Source organism: Gigantopelta aegis, chromosome 4, assembly GCF_016097555.1.
Source record: "Gigantopelta aegis isolate Gae_Host chromosome 4, Gae_host_genome, whole genome shotgun sequence".
NCBI lineage: Eukaryota > Metazoa > Mollusca > Gastropoda > Neomphalida > Peltospiridae > Gigantopelta > Gigantopelta aegis.
In genome coordinates this window covers 23,583,591-23,608,639 of record NC_054702.1, presented here as the reverse complement: position 1 = coordinate 23,608,639, position 25,049 = coordinate 23,583,591, and the positions used below count along the sequence as shown (strand labels likewise).

Genomic DNA, 25,049 nt, shown 5'->3' with positions numbered 1-25,049 from the left:
TCGGCATATCATGTTCTACTGCAGTTTTGCAGTTAAATGTGTAAGAAAGGAGTTTAAATTTCTCAGTATTATAAGATTAAAGAATTAGTTATGGTTAAGGAAAGTGACAGAAAATTACTCAGAAAAACTGAAAACACTGAAGCAATTTCCATGGCACTGCCAATTTCTCAGAGAACTAAAAACACTGAAGGAATTTCTGTGGTCAGTTGCCAGGGTTACAATCTCTGTACCAAAAAAATAAAACATGGCAAGGACTTGTTTGGGGTGTCAATGCCATTCATTGTAGAGATGATGATAAAAACACTCAATTTATTAAAACTGAAATTGTGTTTGTATTGTGCATTGGGAAACAAAGTTATAAGATGGGAAAGCCCAACTGGCAGGTTTAACCTCAAACTACTGGTTGAAAACAAGAGAAGTTGTTATGGTATGATCATAATTTATTTTTAAATTCTTCACGCATCACATTAACTGATTATTCACACTAACTACACAATGAAACATACTGACAATGTCTAGATGCAAACTCATTTATTCATTGCACAACAACCTAGCAATAACATTATATTACTCTATATGTATATCAGTAGATAAGCACGTATCTCATTTTACAGTGTTGTATTTGATTCCAAGACAAATGTTGAAGCCAATTTCATTCACTGATGTCATGGAAAAGCCTGGATGGATTAAATTTTACTATTTTCATATTAACTTGATTTTCGTGATCCATTAAAAGTTCAGACTGAGATAACATAACAGTTATTGGGGGTGTCTGCCCAGGACAGGACTGTGCTTGTAAAACTGATTTGCACATAAACAAATTTACAACAAAATCAGACTGGTTTATGTTTTGGGTTTTTAAAATGTTCAGTCCCCAATAGCTTATCAAACACAAACCTAATCGTTATCTCCCATTATGCCTACTACAAATTTTACATACACCTATATATCCTACCAAATAATCTATCAATCTTGATACTAACGGTAAAAGAGGCACACAGCCTAGTTTCAGTTCGTGAAAATGGACATTAAGTTTGGTTAATCTACAAACCAGGGGCCAATTTCACAAAACATAGTAAGTTTGTGTTTCAGACTAACAGTTATACCGGTTATACATTTACATGTGTTTGGCATCTATTTCACGCAGAAAATTACATATTACAAAAATATGCTGCATTTATGGACAGAATAAAATGAAATGTGTGTATTTCTAACTACATTTGTTGTACTATAATAGTAATAAAAATTGTTGTTTAGTTGTAGATTTATGTTTACGTGTAAAACCAGGCTTACAGTGTTCTGTGAAATTGGGTCCAGTAACACATCTGTATAAAGTTACAATAAAGTGAAACAAGAGTCTGTAACATTGAAACAGAGTCTGTAACATTGAAACAGGGAAATAGACTAGAGTTGGTCTCTATATCCATTACTATTCAGGGATATGCTTGCTTCGAATTATGGAAAATGCATTTCGCACACAGCTCGAAATATGAAGTAAAATATTACGTTAAGCCCAAAGGAAATTACAACATTCCAATAAAACAATTGGACGTTCAACCTCAGTTAACAGAAGATGAGAGGATCGTTCATATGTCATACAAATATTAATAGTGGCTCATATGTTATAGCTCTAAAGAAGATATTATTTGGGCAACTAATGCCATTATTTTTTTTATATTTAAGTCGCCCAAACAGGACATTAGTTGCATTTGGTGCCCTGACCACAGGCCGTTTCGAGCCCTAAAAGTACATGTAAAATGGCTTTTATAACTAGGCAAAATGGGGTGTAACCATACAGGCCCTAATCTAGAATTGAAAAAGTATAAGTCACTTCTCCCTTCCCAGAAGAATGGGATAAAAAGAAAAGTGAAGTAAACATGTATCGGTACATTTCATAATATTTCGCCATGTTCCACGTTCATTAAACAAATTCTGAATTATGCACTTTGTTCTAATCGTAATATTTTGATATATAATACTACTACTTCTGGTAATAACATTTAAACAAAACAATTGTATTTTTAATTTAAAACGTGATATCATTAAGTAGGTGATAATATGTTAAAATGAAAGTAACAGTATTTTCTGGCATTACCGAAATGAATGTGGCTGAGAATTAACAACGCCCAATATGAATGGTAATTGCAAACAGTGCGACATGCGATGTACAATCTGACACCGAAGTAGAAACATGGACCGACAAGGTGCCAAGTCAGCTACGACACGAACAAGTGGGGGTCTTGACGTCTTTTGTGTACTACTACTGCTAATAACTCGGCGATTTCAGCAGACTTTCGGCAAAGAAAACATTCATTTCTCCGTCTAGATTAGGGCCTGACCATAATGGGAAGTCCGCCATTAAGTACAACCTAATTTAATCATTCTGGTGAGAAGACGACAGCACTTGATAGTACAAGCCTAATTTAATCATTCTGGTGAGAAGACGACGGCACTTGATATAAAATCTTGGTTATAGATGTGACTCCTAAGCTCCCTATTGTCACCATTTTCCGCGTTTGCTCCAGTCTTTAGGTTGCCAGTGCAGACATTTTGGATCTATGCGTATTGTCCTTTTTTCCATGGATCTGTTGTGCGAGTCAATCTGTTCGTTAGATATCGTAATAATGTACTGTCCCTTGTAATAGTTTATGAGATTCAGGTGTTGCAGTGTTGATATAACGTCTTCCTTTTTGATACTTGTCATTTCCGAGATATCACTGCAAATACAAAAACCAAATACATAATACATTATGTTCACATAATATTGTAATTCTTGTACGCAGATCCAAATAATGATTTAATACGCAGTCACGGTAACAAGTAAATTCCATGATATTAACCAATTAGTGCTAGAAACTTAGTAAAGGGATCCCTTGATACTAATGGAAAAATATAGATTACTGTTGATGTCTATTATTGCATATTTTAAACCATTCCTAAATAAATCCTCTATTTTAACAATTATATAGATTTTATTCCATAAGCCTATCTGTCCTATATTTCTCGTTCCAGCCAGTGCACCACGACTGGTAAATCAAAGGCCGTGATATGTATTGCCCTGTCTGTGGGATGGTGCATATAAAAGATCCCTTGCTGCTAATCGAAAAGAGTAGTCCATGAAGTGGTGACAGCAGGTTTCCTCCCTCAATATCTGTATGGTCCATAACCATATGTCTGACGCCATATAACCATAAATAAAATATGTTGAGTGCGTTGTTAAATAAAACATTTCTTTCTATCTGTCCTGTAAATCAGGATTTTAATATATATGAAGATTTTAGAGCAATTTCTTTCTTTTGAAAAAACCAACATTTTTTAAATAAGTGCAGATTTTTTATGAATCTGGCATTATGTATGTAATAAAACAAAAAGGTTTATGGTTGGCCTCACTAATTAAGATTTCACATACATATTTAGTTTTCAAAAAAAAAAGAAAAAAAAGAAAAAGAAAAGATTTCACATACTTTATTGTAATGAGTGGTCTTTCACCGGCTTCGTTTGGTTTCATATTGAGAAGAATTTCAAGGATTGTCTGTGACCAATAGCTGCGATACGACAACAAACCAAGATCAGATAATGGTTTTTCTGGAGATCCTGTTTTTCCTTCGCCCTTAGACAGCTCGTAACCTACAAGAGAATATTAAATACCTGTTTATATTTTCATATCAAGGGAATATTTCTTACCTGGAGATAGGATACAGGAAAAACATGTTTAATATACCATACAATTTATACATAGCCTGCACTTCCTAGGAATCTACTGCAGGGCTATCAGTAGTCAAAATTAGTCATTGGCCAATTTGAAAAAAAGAACGAAAAAAAAGGCTAATGAAATTTGCAAGTGGCTAAAATTTTGGCTTGCTTAAACATTTGACCGAATATTCAATTAGTGATCTCCTGACCGGTAATGAGAAATGGTGTCATCCAAAATACAGCGTAAAGATTTTTGCTTATTTTAATCCTTATTAAGAGGTCGGCTAACACACAGATTTTTATTGAACTTTAGCTTCTTTAACATAAAATAATTTTCATAAAGTAGATTCGATTTCACCTGAAAGCTTGAAATAGACTATCACAATAATCAGTGAAAGGAGCAAGATAATATGAAAATGTGCCCTTTAAATCCAGATGGAAAACAATCCATATTACATATGATTTGTTTAGCCTTTTTGTTTTTTGCACAAAGTAGTTCTTAGTAAGTAGATTGAATTGATCCAAAATGCCAAAATAGCACCTTGGCATTGAGTTTTCACCATTTTAAAGATCATTTCAGCTAATTATTATGAAATGGAGATCCCATCTTTCTACTGTTCCCACCCTCAGTCACGTTACTTTAGGCTCAATACAGTTTTAAAAAGAACCATTTAGCATATATATTGAATAAAAATCCAAATGACAACTCACTGAATTCGATCAGCAGCTTGCCGTAGCCCAACCTCTGGTACGGTGGTAGCGTCAGGATACAGGCGACATTGTAATCTTCAGTGGACTCCTTCTCCTGTCAATGTCAAACAAGACTTGTTAGAAATAAGAGTAAATCAGCATGTGTCAAGTGACCACACAGAACATCAGGTATGCTTCTAATAGAACATGTTTGTTTTATTAATCATCAGCTAATGGAGGTGTTCGAGATTAAAAAAATGTGTGCAGTATCCCAGTTGGATACTAACATTTCAAAATCTGGTATTCTACCTGAGAATTTAGTATCCCACTTAAATGAAATTCATAAATAACACTGTTACTTAACTTCATCAGTAAATGATGATTTGTTTCAGTGAAATATAAAAAACGCAGGATTAAAAACAACAACAACATTATAAGATATCTCGGTGGGATACTGGGTTACTGAAGTCTGGTATCCAAAATTAAATTCTGATATCCCCGGGATATCGTTAATCTCGAACACTGCATGATACCAACTGACTGTACATAATGTGAACTATATCAACTGCGTGTAAACCCACCTTTGAGAAGAAACCCACTAAGTGGTAGCCTCGGTTGTCTTGTACACACATGCAGTAGAAGAGAAAAGGATCGGTGTCGTAATAAAGTGTCTTGTGGTCGAGAAACAGCTTTGCCAGCAAACAAAGGTTTTGTGCGTAGGTCTGCAACAAAAGATTAAATAATTGTGTTGACAAGCATTCTGAGAGTACCGAGTTAAAGCAATACATGTCTCCTATGGTTACCAAGCAAATCTACTACTTTCAAGCAACATAACTGTCAAAAATTAGCCAATCTTCATGAAAGTTATAACTTGGTCTGTAACTATATGATAAAGTAATTAAATACAAGTTCAGCTCAATATCTTGAGGCATTATGAAGGGTGGGTGGAAGGCTGAAAAAAATTAGATATAGAACAGATGGGTGTTAGTTGATTCAAAGACTAAAGTACTAATCAAAATTATACCTAGGTGATTTTTCAGTCATATATTATTCATGAAAATCCCTGGAATAAAAACCATAAAGATGTGTCAGTATTATCATGACCTGTTATGGTATTCAAACAACCGGTAGAAAAAATGACAATAAATGACCTGTTATAGATTGAAATATGAGATGTATTTACAATTTTACTGCAAAACATATGTAATTTGGAACAGACTATAACATCCAGGTTTATATTGATTACATTGACAGGTGAAATCACAAGTACTAAGCTAAGCAGAGAGGTTGTCTCAGGGGTGTTCAATATCAAACTTGGTGTTATAGTCTGTTTCATATTACATGTTTTGCAGTAAAATTGTAAATAGATCTCATATTTCTATCTATTAGTACTTTAGTACCATTTCTATATGTCTATTATGTCTGTATAATTTTAATTTTTAATTTTTCTTGGAATTCCACCAAACCACAGAAGTGTACTAATTCCTGTCTATTCCAACAGACCTATCATCATGCCAGTGATTTTACTGCATATGTACTATGTACTCTAAATTTTTACTTTTACTAAACAGCACTATGAGCAACATACTTTGTTTTTTCTGCCATCGATTTCAAAAAATGAAATTTCATTCTTTCTGTAGATTTCATTTCCTGGAGGATGTCTGAACATACACTTTGCCTGCAAAAAAACACAACAACATAAAGTAAAGATGACAATTAACAAGTTAAAGTGACATTGTTATTTGTAGTAAATTTTACTCTTACTCTACTAACAAAACCCCGACCATTTCTTTAAAGGAAGTGTCCTGACTGCAGCCATTTAAAATGTTCAGACAGTTGGATTTTGTTTGCGACTAAAAACACATATTAAATAAATTTTCTTGTTTAGAATACCAGTGTCTGTATATCCAATGTATTTGTGGTCATATGCACTTAGTGTTTTTAGCAGTCATATTTCATTTCACTGTTGGGAGATAAAATCCACTTTGGGCTACAACTAACATTAAGACGGCAACAAACACCTTGTTTAGAGACATTGGTATTCTAAATATTGAAATTGGTATTAAAATAAATTTAATATATAATTTTAGTCATCAAAAAGGCTTTGTTACAATCTTACAATGAAAACAAACACACAACACTCCAATAACTCATCTCATGTTGGGAAACAGTTAAAATATCACCGATCATTGGGTTTATATTATAACCAGTTTTCACCAACCAATCAATATTCAATTATACAAGAGGTTAGAATTATATGAACTCAAGAAAGATTTAGTTTATTACAACCATGCAACTATGGTTATGTTAACCAGAGGCCTATTTCACAAAGGTCTGTTAGGCTCTGCTAGACAACAAAGCGTCCTCTTTGTAATTCTTTTAGCATTGCACTGTGAGATAACAGTTGTGAGAATTTTGTGAATTAGGCCCAGGAATAGACCCTATAAATCACTCACTTCACATTTAATACATATTCAGTATTTGTTTTCTTTCTTGGGTTTTCTTTGTATACAAAAGAAAAGACAAACAAACCCCAACAATTTCATCACCTGAACTGTACTATTTTTTCAAGACAATTGAATGTATCCTCGTTTATTCGAAAACCGTACGACTAAGAGGAAATGGCTGGTGTGCATGCTCAGTCATGTCAGGCTATCAATTTAATGACATTAATGTTTATCTTGTTCAATTTATAAATAAAATGTATAAAAAGGTAAGTACATAGTCACATGTTATCTCTGTTCCATCAAAAATTGCACCAGGTGGTAAGAAAACGTCATTTTAAAAGCATTATTGAAAAACCGTACTATGACGTAATAGCAACAACATAAAATCGGCTTTCCCCCGCGAAAACAGTAACATGACAGTCACGTGATCTGAAAGTGGCTATCCGGAATTGATCTATCATTACTCATTTGGCAGTGCTAGCAGACATGTTTGGTTGTGTGGATTCCGTTGTGCACCTGTTGCTATTTAGAGATGCATTTGCATTGCATTCATTATTAACTGTAATAATACATTCCACTGTGCATAAAACTTATTCTTACCTTTTCCCCCCACATTTTAAAGAAAATTAGTTTTAAGTAAACTTCCTTAACAAGAAGTTCTTGTCGTATCAAAGATCGAACATGTGCAGACATTACAAAATTCCCGGAAGTAAAATAATACGGTTTTCGATTTCGTATGGTTTTCGAAATTGGTGATACATTTTTAAAATGATCACATTCATAGAGCCCATCCATAATGATGTTGAAAAAAATACCCACCAGATGTCTCTCCAAGCACTTGTTACTCTTGAGGTATTTTAAACAGTATTCACAAATATATACAATTGGGGAATGTGTCAACTCCTGAAAAGAAAAGAAAACATTTACAAGCTGGCAAGAAGCTTACAATCTTAAAATTGTACTGTTACTATAACTACTACAACAACTACTACTTACTCCTACTGCTATTACTACTTACTATTACTACCCCAACTCAAAATAATGTTAAAGCTCTATTTCTACCGTTACTTATTTTCTCAATGAATTTACATTATTCATACATAATAATAAATCTAGAATTACAAAAGTTGGATTTCTTAATATAGCTAAAACATTAAGCCTAAAATAATAATTTTGACAGGAATGTTAAAGCAAAAAATAACCGTGCTATAGCAAAACCCCATCATGTAAAATCCAAAATGTAGGCTCTTACCTGTGGGTATGGTGAGAAGTACCATGGTTTTATTCTGTAACGCCCAATCTCGATGAGTTCGATATTTTTCATACGCGTCACAATGTCATCGTGGTGAGCTACCATGCTGCCCGTCTGTCTCGGCAACTGAGGCGTGGAATCCAAAGAATCATTCTGAAATAAGGTTTAAGCACATGAAAGTCTCCACAGGTCACAGATGAAGGATAATGAATGAATGAATGTTTAAATTAATGTTTAACGACACCCCAGCACAAAAATACACATTGGCTACTGGATGTCTGGTGAAGGACAAAACAATTATAAGGCTACGATGACTAAATAAAAATACTCTTTGAATTTCATGTCATTTTATTTCATTTACGGTAAATTTTTTAATAAAGGACTTTTTTCTAAATGTCTTATAAAATATGCAGTTTCCCACGCACATAATGCTTCAATATTCACTTACTTATCCTAAACTGAAATTCTTAAAATATAAATCTTTAGGGCTTCGTTTTACAAAACGATCTTAGCGCTAAGATCACCTTAAGTGCATACGGTTAGCTATGCACTTATGGTGAGTTTAGCGCTAAGATCGCTTCATATAAAATGGGCCCCAAGAGTTTAATAAAAGCGTTTACAATGTATTAACAATATTTCTGTCACCACAGCATGCTTACATCTTCCTCCAGTTTGCGTTTCCTGCTGTTGCCTATAGATTTCTTCATGGCCCCGCCCAGCATGGCACCACTACAGCCGGATGGCAGGATCGGGGTGCTGTCAATCAGCGGAATGGTGAACAGGTTCGTGGCCGAGCCATTCTACAAACACAAACAACAAACTGGTAACATATATAATCATCTTTAATACATACAAAGTGGCTGGTCCATTCGACAAATACACACATGATAAACTGTTAACAAAATATATACTCAACCAAAGTTTAGCTAATGTTAAAAGACATGGCATAACATTCATAAATTAACCTATTTTTATTAATTATTATTCACATATGAAACCACATAAACTCATCAACCTTTGCCTTAACACAAGAGGAGGATCTGGTTTTCTTTTAAGTTTATTCAACCATGGCAAATTTAGACGTCATAAAAATATTTGCTAAACTTTCGTTGTTGAGTATATATACTGACATCCAAAAGAATCTTTACATATATATATATATATATATATATATATATAAATAAAATTTGAACAATTCAATAAAATTGTGGCTAATTGAAAAGAACCAATTTAGAAACCACCTTACAAACACTTTGCTTGTATCATGAAGTACATTGTGAAGTTTAGATGTTGAACTTTCATATCCCACCATACCATTTGTTGGTTTTCTATAATACAATTTCAAACCTTGTGAAGTTTCTTTTGGACGTCATTATAGTAACCTTTAAATATGTATAAAGTGGCCAAGCATCATAAACTGTTAATAAATAAATTATCTTTAAAAACTGTTTTAGGACTGCTGTTGTAAGGTGTTTTTAACTAACAGAGCTGTTGTAAGAAAACCGTAATGTATAAACAATTGAGGTTTTATTGTCAAGTCAACAGAAGGCCTATTCTAGATCTACCACATCTATTTTGGGCAGGATCATTTTGTTCTTTCTGCTTTATAAGCCAGATGTTTTACATTTCTTTAACAGTGAAAAAGACCAATGTGAAACCCAATAAACTAAACACCAGAGTTAAAACTTAGCAGTTGCCCAATTGCCGAACAGACATTTAACAGCTAAAAGTGACGCTGAATTCTATAAAGAACGTCAGTCGGACTACCACCAAGTAAAATGTGTATCTTTTCAATATCGAACATGTAATACAGTAAAAAGATCATTTCAAGACAACCAGTTACATCTAAACAATGCAATTGAGTTTACAATGACAAATTGTAGGCAGGTATAGGCGCAGACCCTAGTTTTAACCTGTAGAAAATGGACACCAAGTTTAGTTAATTTACGAAGCTGTAACTCATTTGAATAAAGTTATAATAGAGTGAAAGAAGAAACCGGGGAATATCCTTAAAAATAGACTAGAACTCAAATCAATAAGCTGCTACTTCTCAGATGCATGTGTGTTTTTAAAAATATGAAAAATGCATTTTATTGGCATTAGAAACACCAGGATGACCAGAATCTATATGGTTCTACAGAAATGGATAATCTAAAGAATAAAATATAAGTAATGTTTGATTTCAGTGATCATAAACGGCTCTAATAGTGAAAAAATATGCCTTAGTGTTTAAAAACTAGGGTCTGTCCCTTTAAGATCATGCAATTTGAGCTTTAGTTACAAGGACCAGTAACTCCTTATCTTAACTTTTAAGTGGCCCTGCTGGCCATCATGATTTTTAAAGTAAAGTTTCAATACTAGTACATCCAATACCATCAAATCTCTCTCTGGGCTGCTAGGCATTGATTCATTTCCCACTTTTCCTGGCTCCTTCTTGGGGGTCTTGGCATCCTTCTTGGGTAGTTCCAGCTTTCCAAGGTCCATGCGTTCTTCTGGAACCCATTCATCAAGTCGCTTATTGACTGTAATGAATTTGTAAAAATCACATTAAGAAAAGACACAAAGATAACCCGTTTAACAGGTCGTTTATTCCTAAAAAAAACCCCACAAAAATAAACAATTTATGGAACCATATGTAGTCAGGCAACTAAAAGGGCAAGACATAGCCCAGTGGTAAAGCATTTGTTTAATGCGCTGTCAGTTTGGGATCGATCTCCGTCAGTGGGCCCATTGTGCTGTTTCTCGCTCCAGCCAGCGCAAGACGACTGGTGTAACAAAGGCTGTGGTATGTGCTATTCTGTCTATGGGATGGTGCATATAAAAGATCCCTTGCTGCTAATTGAAGAGTAGTCCATGAAGTGGCGACAGTGGGTTTCCTCTCTCAATATCTGTGTGGTCCTTAACCATATGTCTGACACCATATATCCGTAAATAAAATGTGTTGAGTGCATCGTTAAATAAAACATTTCCGTATTTCAGGCAACTAAATACGTTGAGAATGGTTATTTAGGTCACTAGGTTACCGCATGTCAAGAAAGTTGGTACTTTGTTTTAAACAAACAACACATACATTTTTAATATATTGTGCGCTGTTTAATTTTATATAACTAACACAAACAAGACTAGAAATATCAGTACAACAAAAGCTAATATGAACCACAATGAAAACCTAAGTCTCAGCGTGTTTGTGAAAGACACAGAAATAATCCATTTATCAAGTAGTTTATTGACTGTAACAAGTTGAAAAATTCACATTAAAATATAAAATAAAAAAATAAAGAAATTGGAGAATTAAGTACACGGGTTCTAATCTAGAACTTAAAAGATTCGAAACTTGTAGTTAATGTTACAGAATTGTGTAGAAATCTCTGAAATTTGTGTAGCAAATCATGACACGTTACTGAACAAAATGTGCACTGCTTTTCTTTTCCTTTTACATGAAGCAAAACTGAACATGTTGCTAAAATTACTTAAATTTTTTGGGGGCACGAGATATAGTTAAATACTCACAGTCTTCATAATGTATGTAGTATAATGGCTTTCCATTAACATCCTTCTTGCTTAAAACTTCAGCAATATCTGGAAAAAAGAATCAACAGTGTTCGAGATTAAAATGTTTTGGGCAGTATCCCAGTTGGATAATAACATTTCAAAATCTGGTATCCCATCTGAGAATTTAGTATCCCACTTTTGGATATGGTTACCTAACATTTAAATAGAGCAAGCAAGCCAATTTTAATTTTAATAAATAAAAACGCTGTATTAGTTGAAAACATTTTATAATGGCTACTTGCCTTTTCAGTGTTTTTTTTATCGACTTTGAAATTACTAGGCCTAATGAAGGAACACTTAAGACTGGAAGGAAACATCACAACAAAAACAATAGCGACATAGCGGTTCTAAGTCCCCAGTGTAGCGTTAGACTGGGTACGAGTTGGGAGAAATATTGTTATGGCGTAGCATTGGTCTGGGTACGAGCTCAAAAATACTGTTACTTAACTTCATCCGTAAATGATGACTTTCATTGTTTAAACGAAAAATAAAAGCTAAGGATTAAAAACCCCAACATTATATGGTATCCAGGTGGGATACTGGGTTCTTAAAGTCTAGTATCCAAAATTAAAATCTGGTATCCCCGGGATATGGGGATATCATTAATCTCGAACACTGATCAATTTTAAAATGAGCAAGAGTTCCTCATAACTAATGCTAAATAAAATAATAATTTAATTTTATTCTGAAATTTTTAAGTTGGAAAGAATTCAGCCCATTGAAACCTTTGTGGGTACTGGATTGAGTTTACATGGAAATATTGGATTATGAAATGTTCATAACATACATTTGTTTTTTAAAATTAAACATTTGTTAACTTGTGATGAGAAAAGGGGAGGAACTATGCCCTTGAACTATTCTAGTGGATACACAGCTCACTATCTGACAGGGCACTTCCATTAATGTGCATAGACAAGTGATTGAGCTATCCCCCTTAATTAAAGGCTTTTGGACTGGGATGTTTATTCAATGATAGTAATGTGCATAGACAAGTGACTGAGCGGATAGATTTCTGAATTTTCCCCACATTTGGGGTAATGAAATAGCATTATCAATTGAATAATGCATTGACTTGATTAAGCACTAGAAACAATGTAGTGCTATGGTCTAGATTCGAACTCCAAATCATCAGTAATGTAGTCGAGCGCTCTGAACACTTGGCCATACTGTGGATCATCAATGAACAATGCATTTTAATAATTCTAAAGCTCATAGGGTGTATTGTGACTAGGGATGGGACGGTTCGGGTTTTTACCTTCGGTTTTTGGTCCATGGTTCGATTTATCCAAGATACTTTTCACAAGTAGTACAAGTACACAAATTATCACACATACATTTTTATTAACTATTTTAAGAGCAAGACATTTTATTTTTAATGGTCATTTGTAAAATAATTGTAAATATACAATTATATTTTGACTAGAAAACAAAAATTGCATTTTTACCATGCCATGCAGTGTTTTCCCAGGGATTTTTGTTCAGAGGGTTGGCAAAATAGTTTGATGTTAACTGAGCACCCAAAGGGTGCGAAAATGCTAGGGGAGTTTGGGGGAATGCTCCCCAGTAATGTTTTTTTTTTTTTTAATTTCCAGTTGTTTTTAGATGCATAATGGAATATATGAGGGTGTCATGTACACTTATAGAAGGAGATATTTTAAGATAGATTTTAATAATGTTTATTATTATTAAATATTTCCATAATATCAAAACAATAATTTGAAAAAGAAGTATAAAAGTATTAGACTAAGCACAAACAGATAATACATATTAATGAATTACTATCTATTTATCTAAAAGTAAAACCCAAGTCTTCTAGAATTAAAAAAAAAAATCCACTAACCATGGGATTGGTGATTTTAAAAATTAATTATCCATGATTGAATATTCATTAGCCCTACTTTTGTATGTATATCAGGGGTTCTAGAATTAACAAACAATGACTTCCCATACTGACCAGTGGATACAAATTTTACTGGTCATGATAAAAAAAAAATTCACCTGCTAAATTGTAATCAAGTGACTGATAAAACAAATAAAAGAATGTAGGTACATTTTAAAATTTGTATTAATTCATCATATAATGCACTTAAAAATAATTTCTTTCAAGTCTTGCAAATTTAATTATGTAATGTTTAAATATAATTTAAAAAACAACACAAAAACAAAAACAGACCAAACCAAAAAAAAACATTTAGAAGTTCGTAAAACAATTTTATTTGATTTTATTAACTTTAATTCATTTTTTATTTCATTTCTATTAATTAATAAATGTTCTTTTATTTTCTTTTATTAACTTTAATTTATTTTTACTTTTTAAGTTATTTTATTAACTTTAATTTATTTTTAGTTTTATGGTTTTTGTTTTATTCATTATATAGACGTGGGCAAGGATATTCGGATAAATGTTAAAGTTTGGGAGCTTGTAACTTTTTTGTTGTTTAAGATACATAGCTCAAACTTTACAGTATGATAGACCTAGTGGCAGAGAACATGTTTCCAGAGTTTTGTGTCTTTCTATAGAATACTTATCTGATTGTGACCTTTGAAAACAAGGGTCATTTTAATAGATAATATTTTCGCAGTACTTTGGTAGACAAGGCACTTTTTAATAAAAACACAAAAACACTTATTAAAGTTGGAGAAATTATTTATATATCATTCATATACACAAAAAAACATTCAAAATGGATTTAACTTCAATACAGACAAAAATATTGACAAATGTATAAAAAATCGGATGGATCAACATTTTCAGTCACAATCAGTGCAAAATGTTTTTAACAATTTTCAGAAATGTTTACAAGAGTGCAAACAAAATACACATATGATTCAAAGCACATAATTATTATCATCAAAATAGTGTCACAGCATACTTTAACAATAGTTTAGTGGAAATCGGCAGAACATTAATGAAAGACCTAACTGATCAATGACATTCTAGTAAATAGTTTGTACTATTTATACACACACACACAGCCTTAGGTATAATCAAATAAATTATCTAATTCTTTAACATCTAAAGTTATGTCTAACAACAACACCAGAGCACTCAAATATTCTAAATCATCCACTGCAGAACGGTCACTGTAGCATACAGTAACAATTTAGCAAATAACTAAGTTTTACTAATAAATTGACATATATACTACTCAAAAGAATTTAAGGGTCAAAAATGTATAACCAAATAAGTTTCAAAGTGTATTAGATTGATGATGTAAACTACACCAAAAATTTAATTTATTGTTCCATATTTACAAAAAAACACAAATAAACGTCACTGAATACAAGAAAGTCACATGACATGCTGTCAAAGTTGAAGGTTGTCAAACATGGATTTTACACATTAGAACATTCGTTTAATAGTGTGAGAATCTTCCCCTGGCGCGAATACACTTGACATATCGTTGCCTCATGCTGTTGGCCTGCCACTCTGCCATAAGAAGTTGACCCAGATCATGAAGGTTGGCCGGATGGGCATGGTTATCCCGAACTCTCCTGCCTAATTCGTCCCAGGCGTTCTCTATTGGGGCCAACTCAGGCGAATATGCTGGCCAATCCATCCTGGCGATACCTTGTTGTCTGAGAAAGTCCGTTACCACCCTGGCGCGGTGGGGTCTGGCATTGTCATCCTGCAGAACTGCCCCGCCTCCAATCTGCTGAAGGCCTGGGAGAACCAACGGCCGGATAATCTCATTCAGATAGCGGATTCCATTCAGATTGCCATCCACCACATAGAGGGGGGTCCTGTGGTGGATAGAGATGCCGCCCCACACCATGACGCTGCCACCACCGAACGGGTGACGTTGTCTAATGTTAATGTCAGCGAAGCGCTCCCCAGGACGTCTGTAGACACGAACCCGACCGTCGTTGAACTGGAGACTAAACCTGGACTCATCAGTGAACATCACTCGACCCCACTGAAAACGTTGCCACCGCAGATGAAGTGTGCACCAGTGACGGCTGGCCGTTCTGTGACGTGGTAGGAGTGGTGGTCGAACAGCCTGGCGACGGCAGCGTAGATTATTGGCTCTCAGACGATTGCGTATGGTTTGATCAGACACTCGAGTTCCAGTCGCAGTCCGCAGATTGTCACGTAATCGGCGTGCAGTGGTTGTGCGTTGACGTAGAGCCATATCGGTGATGTAGCGGTCCTCTCTATTTGTAGTGCTTCGGGGTCTTCCCGAACGTGGACGATTTCGAACAGAATTCGTTGCTTGGTACCGTTGCCACAGTCGGCCAACGACACTCTGACTGACACCAAGTCTCAGAGCAACATTTCTTTGAGTATTGCCATCCTGAAGCCAAGCAATAGCCTTTCCTCGATCTTCGATAGTCAGTTGACGTCGTACCATTGTCGAATTTGGAGTGTGCACCGTACACGAACGCAAGCTCCAGTTATACGGAAAATTCAGCATTGGGAACATGGAATGCACATGTAAAGCGTGCAAATGAAGCGCTTTGTGAAAAAACAAGTTATGGGCACTTAGCAGACCTTTCGCTTTCGCCCTAATTTACGTGCAAATGTAAGCATGTTTTCGCCATTAGAACTAGTCGACAGTGTCAATGACAGTGGATTTTAATTCATTTATGGGTTGCTTAGACCCACTTTCGTCAAAATGGAACAATATCATGCGTGACATTATGGTCTAGCTAATATAATTGACATTCAGAAAATAATGTCGAAAATATCGTCTGACCCTTAAATTCTTTTGAGTAGTATATAATGAACTTTTTTTTTTAAATATGCCATCATCTCATATAATACAGTATTAGTGCAATAATACACAAAGTGAATATTTAGTTTCTATACATGACATGTAGGTGCAATTTAACACAAATCCTGCGCAAACATATATATAATTAATTTGCACATTTCAAATCTCATGAGTCAATAGACCTACCCTACCACTAAATGCATCAAGCACTCATTAGATAGTTCACTGTACAGTTGTTTTCAAATAGTCAAGACCACAATGTCAACATTAAAATATTCAAGCCAAAAGAATGTTTTGAAAATGCTGAATGCATATTCATCATCATGAAAATCAATGTCAAAAGTTCTCTGATAAAAGAAATGGTATATTGCCCGAGTGTCATTGAAGTCAGTTTAATTTATTTCAGATATTGTCAAGAAATCTATCGTTCTAATCCAAAGCAATTTATTTAGCATATTTCTTATTTGATAACTTTAGATCTGATTCCGAAAGAGTCCACATTCTCAATGAATTTCCTTGCGGAGACAGCACAACATTGTACATCAAAATTGCAAGACGGTTAACCCTGCAAATGTCCCGTTTTGATGGCCAGTGAAAAACATTGCACTGCAAAGAACCTATTTTCTTTGCTGGATGAAGGAAATTTATAACTACAGTTTCATCATCAATGATCTCTGTGATATATTCAGGATACCATCGGTCCACAAACCCTACAATTACACACATGTTCTCAGACAGATCACAAACATGGTCGTCAGAATCAGAGCTTGATTCCGAATCCATACTTTCTGAATCCGACTCACTGTTGGATTGTTAGTCAAGTATATGCTGTTGAGGTTCAAGATGATCCAGAGGTAAAGCTGGATCCGAACTATTACTAGTGCTAGTATCCATGTGGACTAACCTAACGACTGACTGTAAATTTTTAGTAATGTCAGGTATCTTAAGTGGATGTTTGTTGTCCGAAAAGAAAAATAAAGTTTTGTTTGTGCGGGCTGTGTCAGTGTACTTATTTTTTAGGTAAGTGATATGGATTTTTAAAACTTGTAACAACTCTTTATTGCTCTTGTATCTGGCAACTATCTTGGTGACATCAGCAGCACACTTCACTTCGCCATCAGAAGTGATCTGTGCATTAATTGCATCAGTTTTCTTGACTCTATTTTGTTGTCGGCTAGCCATGGTCTGTCTCAAAGCCTGTAGATGGGGTTCGTTTGCTTCAAGCAGCAAGTTGCTTTTTTGTGGTTTGAGAACTCTCCTGGCGTTCAAGTTTTCTTGTTTTTTGGACGCATGACAAAAGACTTTTGTTCGTTGTGGTCTCACTGACAGTTCGGTTTGCTCGCATTACCAACTTACTGTTGATGGTCTGTAATCGAGCAGTTGGTTCTTTGCGCATCTGTTGGCTAAACTGCCCAAAGTTACCCTCATTCCTGTCTGTATGTGCCTCAAGACCAGAAAGGACAGCATACATATGATCTGTGGGATTGAAATATTGACCATCCCCATTTTCATTGCTGAAGTATTCAGAAAATATTTTTCGCAAACCAGCCGCTGCCTCCCTGCATCCTGCAACAAGATATTCGATGGATCGGTCCTGAATCTGTGTACCAAAAACTTCAACACCTACAGGTTTGGTGAAATTTGTACCATTTTCTTCTTGAAACTGATCGCCAAATAACACCGATTTTCCATGAAGAACATCTGAAGCAGCAGAAGCATCTTCACTAACCTTGACGAGGAAGAGATGTGACTCGCGGATGTACTTTCCAATTGTAAGAATATCTGTCTCGCTGTGTTTGATCATTACAAGGAAAGGAGAATAGAAGCCAAACCTCATTGCATCTGAAGCCACAAGCTGCGCTTTAATTTCCATGTTTTGAAGACCTTCCAAAACAATTTGGTCACGATTTCTCAGTGTTTGTTCACCACCAGGATCACGGGTTGAACGTCTACTCTTGTAGAATTCTACAATGTCACTGGCTGAGCTGATGATTTTTTGAAACTCATACTCATGGCAATAATGTCTGTTTTTGTTGACAAATCCAATCCGGTGGTACGGTCTATTGTTGGCAGCACACCAGCCTTGATATACATCTGCCCAGTTGAAATCGGTGGTGGATGTATTGGCATAATCTGGCGAGAGCTGTGAGCTGGCAGATTCAATTATTTTTGCTGATGCTGCCTCATAAGTTCTGCCTTTCTTTTGCTTCAATCCCCATCGGCCAATACTGTCATCAAGGTTATGTGGTTCAACTGACTGCATTCCTTCAAAAAAAGATCGGCTTACTTTTGCACAGGAATGCTGCTGACAAGCTGACTTATATAGATGTTGAAGTGTCTCTCGATCAGTCTCCGATATGTTTTTCTCTTTTGTTAGAGCTTCAAGTTGTAACATATGTTCAGTCTCTACGTTTCTGTGCAATTTGTTGTTTACATGATCTCCAATGAATTCAACAATGTGAATAACTGACAGCTTTTTTGTAATTGGAATGTCAACTGTGTTCAAGATAGCATTACATTTTTCCATTTCGTTATGAATATGCTGGGTCTGGACATCTGCGGTATGGTTCGGTAGCCACTGTACTCGGGACTGCAGGTATTTAACATTGCCATCACCATCTCGCAAACCCCATACTGTTGAGACGTGTTCGGTACCACGTCTTGTTGTAGTATCCTGACCCACTCTTAAACCTCGATCAGAATTTTCATGCAGGGCCATGGCTACTTGAATGTCTGATAGTATACCACCTCTTCTCACCATTCTGCCAGCTGTACGCCTCGACACAATTTCACTTACGGCCACAAAGATACTTTGAACATGCACTGGCCATTTTTCAAGCGGAAGCTTGTGGAACACCCAAATTTTGCAATTCCATCATTAACAGAGCAACATGATCTTTGTAAATGTTCTTTTCTTTAAGTGCAATCGGCTGTCGGAGAGCAATGGAAAGCTGTTTCAGTAATATTTTATTGCTACCAACAGTACATATTTTGTCGCACAAATCTGCCATTTCAAACCCTGCTATGCTTCCTTGAGCAATCTCTTCACTGAGTTTGTGAATGCTGGTCTTAATGTCCTTATTTTTTCTTTTAACTTTAGCCATTCGCTTTTATAATTGTCGTCTTTTACATTTTTCAAGATCAAGATCCAGTTTAAGGGTACTCAGAGATTTTTCTAGCATAATGTTTTTGTCCAGCAAATCATTAAATGATTCAGATTGTCTATTATGGTCATTTAAATTTGATATTGCTTTTATTTCTGAATTTTGCTTTTTCAATTTCTCTGACAACTGTTTGCATTTATTATTTAAATCAGTTAACTTTGTGCGTTGTTCTTTCAATGATTTCCTGGCAATTTTATTCTTTCTTTCAGAGTTTGCATTTCTCTCTTTTTCGCTTTTCAATTTTTTTTATTCGACATCAAGAGTTCTTTTTCTTGAACGAACAGCTTTCTCTTGGAAGACCACCCTTGTCTGCGAAGTTGACCTTCCGTCTTGACCTGTGGTCTTGAAACTTGAACAGTAGCATCACTCATATTCGATGGTGTCAATTTGATGTCCTTGTTTGGTGTTTTTGGTTCCTTATGAAGCAGGAAAGGTTTTTTGGCACGTTTGGTTTCTGTGAGCAACTGATCTTGATTGGCAGCAAGTAAATTTGTGTCACAGTGGTTAATAGTCTCAACATCATGACTGTGATGAGGTACGGTCAACACTGTCTTGTAAAACAGAAAAACCTTGTTACAGTGATTTTCTAACTCTCCATTCTGATGGCTTCCTTCTCTTTGACATCTAACATTATGGCTCTTTTTCAATTTTAAGTACTTTATTTCAACATCACTGTATTTTTTCTGAAAAGACTTGGAGTTACTGTCAAGAGACAAAATGTTGTTTACTAAAAAACCATGAACTGTTACTGCTGAACAAGCACCAAAGTTTGATTTGCAATAGGAATAATTATATTCAAGAATATCTCTGTTTGTGAGGGGACATTCTTCCAAGTAGATTCCACGCGATCTGAAAAGACAAGTGAATGTACTATTAGGATTAATTTGAAAGTTCTAAAATAGGGTAATATTTCAGAAATTTATGGTAACAATTAGTGCAATATTTTCTTTATATTATTAAAAATACAGTTTTACCCCCCACCAAATAATAATTAAAAAATTGAGCATAGCTCACGTGGACCTGGGCTACCTGCCCATTGAGGGAGCAAATTTGCTCAAATTTTTAAGTTTATATTCCTATAAATGATCTTCACACTGTTGTTGCATTTTACCATAGTTTGACACCCAATAGCCGATGTATTTTTCGTGCTGGGGTGTCGTTAAACATCCATTCATTATATTCCTATAAAATCTTTCGAATAATAAATTTATAATAATACACTCAGAGACTACTACTATACAACAGAATATTCTTAAATACACAAGTATGGGTGGTGCAATATTTTCTTTATATTATTTAAAATAGTTTTGATTACTTACCATAAAACAATAGAACTAATTTACCACAAACCCCCACCCCGCCAAAATTAAAAAAAAAAAATTGAACATAGCTTACACGGACCTGGGCTACCTGCCCATCGAGGGAGAAAATTTGCTCAAATGACAAATGTTTAAGTTCATATTCCTATAAAATCTTTCAAATAATAAATGTATAATCATACACTTAGAGACTACTACTATTACTATACAACAGAATATTCTTAAATATACAAGTATGGGTGGTGCAATATTTTCTTTAAATTATTAAAAATACAGTTTTGATTACTTACTATAAAACATAGAACTAACCAACCACATAAACCCCCACCCCGCAGACCTGGGCTACCTGCCCATTGAGGGAGCGAATTTGCTCAAATGCTTTCAAGTTTGTGTTCTTATTACAAAATATTATAAAATGTTATCACGAATATTAATGAAATAAAATTGCTAAAGGGACCCACATACAATTATGTTGCCTTAGGCCAAAAAAAAGAAGAAGTTTGTTTCAGGTAACATGGCCAAAAAAAGTAGTTTTTTCATTATTTTTTTTTTTTTTAGTTCAAAGAAAGGTTACCCTACCTTAAATGTGTTTGCCAGAGAAAAACTCAGTCTCAAGATGATCGAAAGACATGAAGGCAAGCTTAGTTTACTCTTTGCAGACAGAGAGAAATAAAAACAATCTCACTGTCAATGTCAGTTTTAAGTTTCACATGCCATTTTCAAAAGACAGGAAAACTAAAAAATTTCAAACTATTCCTTCACCAATAAAAGACAGTAGATGACTGCACAGAAACTTCACAGCTTTGTCCAGTTTTGTCAGAGGATGACTGCACAAATTTGTCCAAGTTGGTCAATAGATGTTTGCACAAAAAGTTCACAGATTTGTCCAACTTGTATTGGAAATAACAAAACAATACTAACTTTGTGTGCAATTTACAAATCAATCGGCTTAGAAATGAATAACTTGTAGCAAATTTCATAGTAATAAAAAACGCGTTCCTAACCCGAGTACTCTGACTGTAAGAGAGCTAGACGGACATTTGGACATAAATAATGAGAGCGTGTTTATGTTCAAATGTCCGTCTAGCTCTCTTACAGTCAGAGTACTCGGGCTAAGGCGTTCCCTGTGGGACGGACTTATAGTTTTAATGTTTATTAGCCTATTGAACGGACTCATGCTAAAATCACTCAAGTTAATTTATTCCCAATTAACTGAAACACTGAAATAAATGTGAACTGTTTAATGTTAGTGGTTATTCTTGAATATTCCGTTTATTTAATTATTACCCATGCACAGCAGTTGATAGGCCTATCTACATCACTGGCGTAGGAAGCGGCATCGATGATTTATATATTAATTTTATACGTGTGTGTACCCACCCACCCCACTTTTTGATATCTTCCTACAGGCTACACCCGTGTATATTAACAAATTCTGGGTACTAGGCCTCAGCAGTAGCCAACAACGAAAATTGTACCAAGTCTTCTTCAAATGACCTTCACCTTTGCATGTGGAAAAAACGCGATGACTTGTAGTCTGTGCATGTGGTATCGAGAAATCCTTTGTTTTGTTGAGATCGCACGTTGTTTTTGGAAAATAAACCTACATTGTATGAGATGACTGGAGTTACGATAATACGATATATTTTCCTCTATAGGCCTACAGTATTTAGCAGTTTGTAATAAAAGCCGTTTAATCGCCACACACGTTACCGTACTGTCATGCGATCTCGTGTGTCACCAATTATCGTGGTACCTAATAAGAGCACGTGTTATTAACAGTGTTCTACACTCGGTTTTATAACTTACTCTTCTTTGGCTAGTGGACAAACAAAATTTACTAGCCAAGCTTAAAATGTTACTCGCCACAGTGCGACACTACTCATTTTGTATCATTTATGAATGTGTTGTAAGTATCTGGATTCTTTTCGCCAAATTACTAAAATCAACGATGAGTTCCGAAATGTACCGACAATTAATACGGAATTCACAGTGATCAATCAGACAACTTCGTAAATAGTGAAATGTTCCGACTGCACAATGATGTCAACAAATTTCATTTGTTTTCGCTGCTAGGACTCTGAACGCACATGGCAAATAATTTAATACTTAAGACGTTTTTGGAGTCAGTCGCCAGATGGCGACGATAATAAATTCAATCGGTCTTAACGCCAACATTTTGGTTGCATTGGCGACCATTTTGGTCGCAACGTAGAACACTGGTTAATGATTCCAATTTCAGTGGGGGTGTATAAAAACCATCGCTATTGCGTGCCCCCCCCCCCCCCCCCCCATCCATTTAACACACACACTGACGTGTAAGTTATCCTACTTGAGTACTTCTGTCGTCTGCTTTGTCGATCCGCGACCACAACTTCTCTGTGTGCTTCCCCCCACCCCAGCAGAAAAAAAAAGTTCAGGGTCGGTGGCAAAATTTAGGGTCGATCGGGTGACCGGAAACAAACCATTTTTTTTGTTTGGCCTTAGACAGGTCCACACCCCTACGAGACAAAAATGGACCAATCCACCAGCCGTGACGAGGGAGGAACACACTATCATTATTTCCAAACGAGGGGTTAAAGGTTCTAATAAACTACTAATAATATTAATTTAGCCACGATAACTTGTATTTGATCAATATTTATTAAACAATAAAGATAGGATATGTTTAATTGTACAATAAAGATATGTAACGCTATGATTTACGAAATTCCACTTACCTGAAATTCCATGCTGCTTTCTGTCTTAGCGTCGGCAATGGCGAAAAACTGTGTTCACATCGATCAGATTGTCCGATTTTGAGAGGAAGGCGTGCCCACAATTTTATTTCCATAACTAATGTTAAGACATAACATTGTACATCGATCTTTTGTCTTTAAGATGGTGTTTGTTGCAGTTCAATCAGATCACATTAACTTGTTTAAAAATTTATTTTCCCGCGAGGACAATCAACCATTTTGACGAAAATTTCAGCCATGGACTCATTTTTGCAGATACAAATGTACAACTTGTTTTGATTGGTTCTTCAGATTATAACCTTCAAGATAAGCTTTTTTCTGATTGGCTAACATTAATAGCAAGCAGGCACCATCCCTCCAAAGTTAGGGTGTTTTCCAGTCAGTTACGCATCTGTGCACACTTTGTGACAAGCGCTAATTGCGGCTTATCTGAAGGCAGCATGAAACAATGAGACAATGTCGCCATTTCGGCTGTTACTGCAGCAGATTAACGTTATGCATGCTTTTTTTTAAAAGGGCAACTGGTCATTTATTTAAATACATAGAGTTATAAAATGTTCCATATAGCATGAAAAAAGGACAACAATTATAATGGGCTAGTTTATTTCAAGATTTAATCAAAATTAAGTACAAATAAATACACATGGAAATTGGGTGTTTTAAGCACAATTCCTTGCCCACGTCTACATTATAGAACGAGAAATGACTTCACCGATCCTTTTCCACATACAAGATTGTTCCGAGTTTCATTTTCCTCCCATAATGCACCGTGCGTTTTAAACCCGTCATACAGTCGGTCGTTTTTCCTTTAATTCAAAGTGAAGATCGTTTCAAAGTAAGTATTTCTTAGTCTGCATATGCCCGAAAAAGATCACACTACACGATTAGGGTGGGAAAAGGTGGTGTCAGCTGCTATTTCAACCACAATTCCGTTCCGAGCAAAATTGCTCGAAACGGCTCTGTATCTGCTAATGGAAAATGGCGCCGGGCTTATAAACTCAATGTGCATTTACATTCGAGTTTATTTTTATGAACTAGAGTACCAGAGGCAACAATTTACAAACAAAATGGCTGCCCTCAGTCAGTAGGAGTAATCATGTTTTTTTACTTTATTCTAAAATTACATGTTTTTTATTTGTTAAACTGTAAGTATGTGTTTGGTGGTCAGGGTATGCATCTTTTAAAAAATAAGGCTCATATTAGACCTGATTATCCCTTTAAGAGTCAAGGGAGGTAAGTTGCAACAAAAACAGATGGCGCCACCATACATAAAAAATACTTACGCCAACCGCCACCGTTTTTCAAAAGAACAGGCAGTCTACACCCCTCAGTAATTTCAATCTGAAAGAAAACAATACAAATAAACAATTTAATGTTATTCAACGTAAAAATAGCACCAGAATACTGTACTATCAACATAAATCATTCTGAAACTAGTCCCAAACCTGAGCTTCCGCCATGATCGTCATGATTAACTCC

The 25,049-nt window shown here is 35.3% G+C and overlaps 1 protein-coding gene across 2 annotated transcripts; it reads right to left on the bottom strand.

Moving 5' to 3' along the window:
• Window positions 1-254: 254 nt before the first annotated feature.
• Window positions 255-25,040, bottom strand: LOC121370135 (histone acetyltransferase KAT5-like). 2 transcript variants are annotated; one of them, XM_041495244.1, is made up of 12 exons: window positions 25,016-25,040; window positions 24,854-24,911; window positions 11,593-11,661; window positions 10,456-10,604; window positions 8,742-8,882; window positions 8,083-8,235; window positions 7,650-7,733; window positions 5,972-6,061; window positions 4,965-5,105; window positions 4,405-4,498; window positions 3,465-3,627; window positions 255-2,717 (listed from the first exon to the last, which is right to left on the bottom strand). In XM_041495244.1, exons 1-12 carry the CDS (start codon window positions 25,037-25,039, stop codon window positions 2,501-2,503), a joined length of 1,383 nt encoding a protein of 460 aa, XP_041351178.1. In that variant the 5' UTR covers window position 25,040; the 3' UTR covers window positions 255-2,500. The 2 variants fall into 2 exon arrangements, with proteins under 2 accessions (XP_041351178.1, XP_041351177.1); XM_041495243.1 differs by lacking the exon at window positions 25,016-25,040 and having other exon boundaries at window positions 24,854-25,008.
• Window positions 25,041-25,049: the final 9 nt, after the last annotated feature.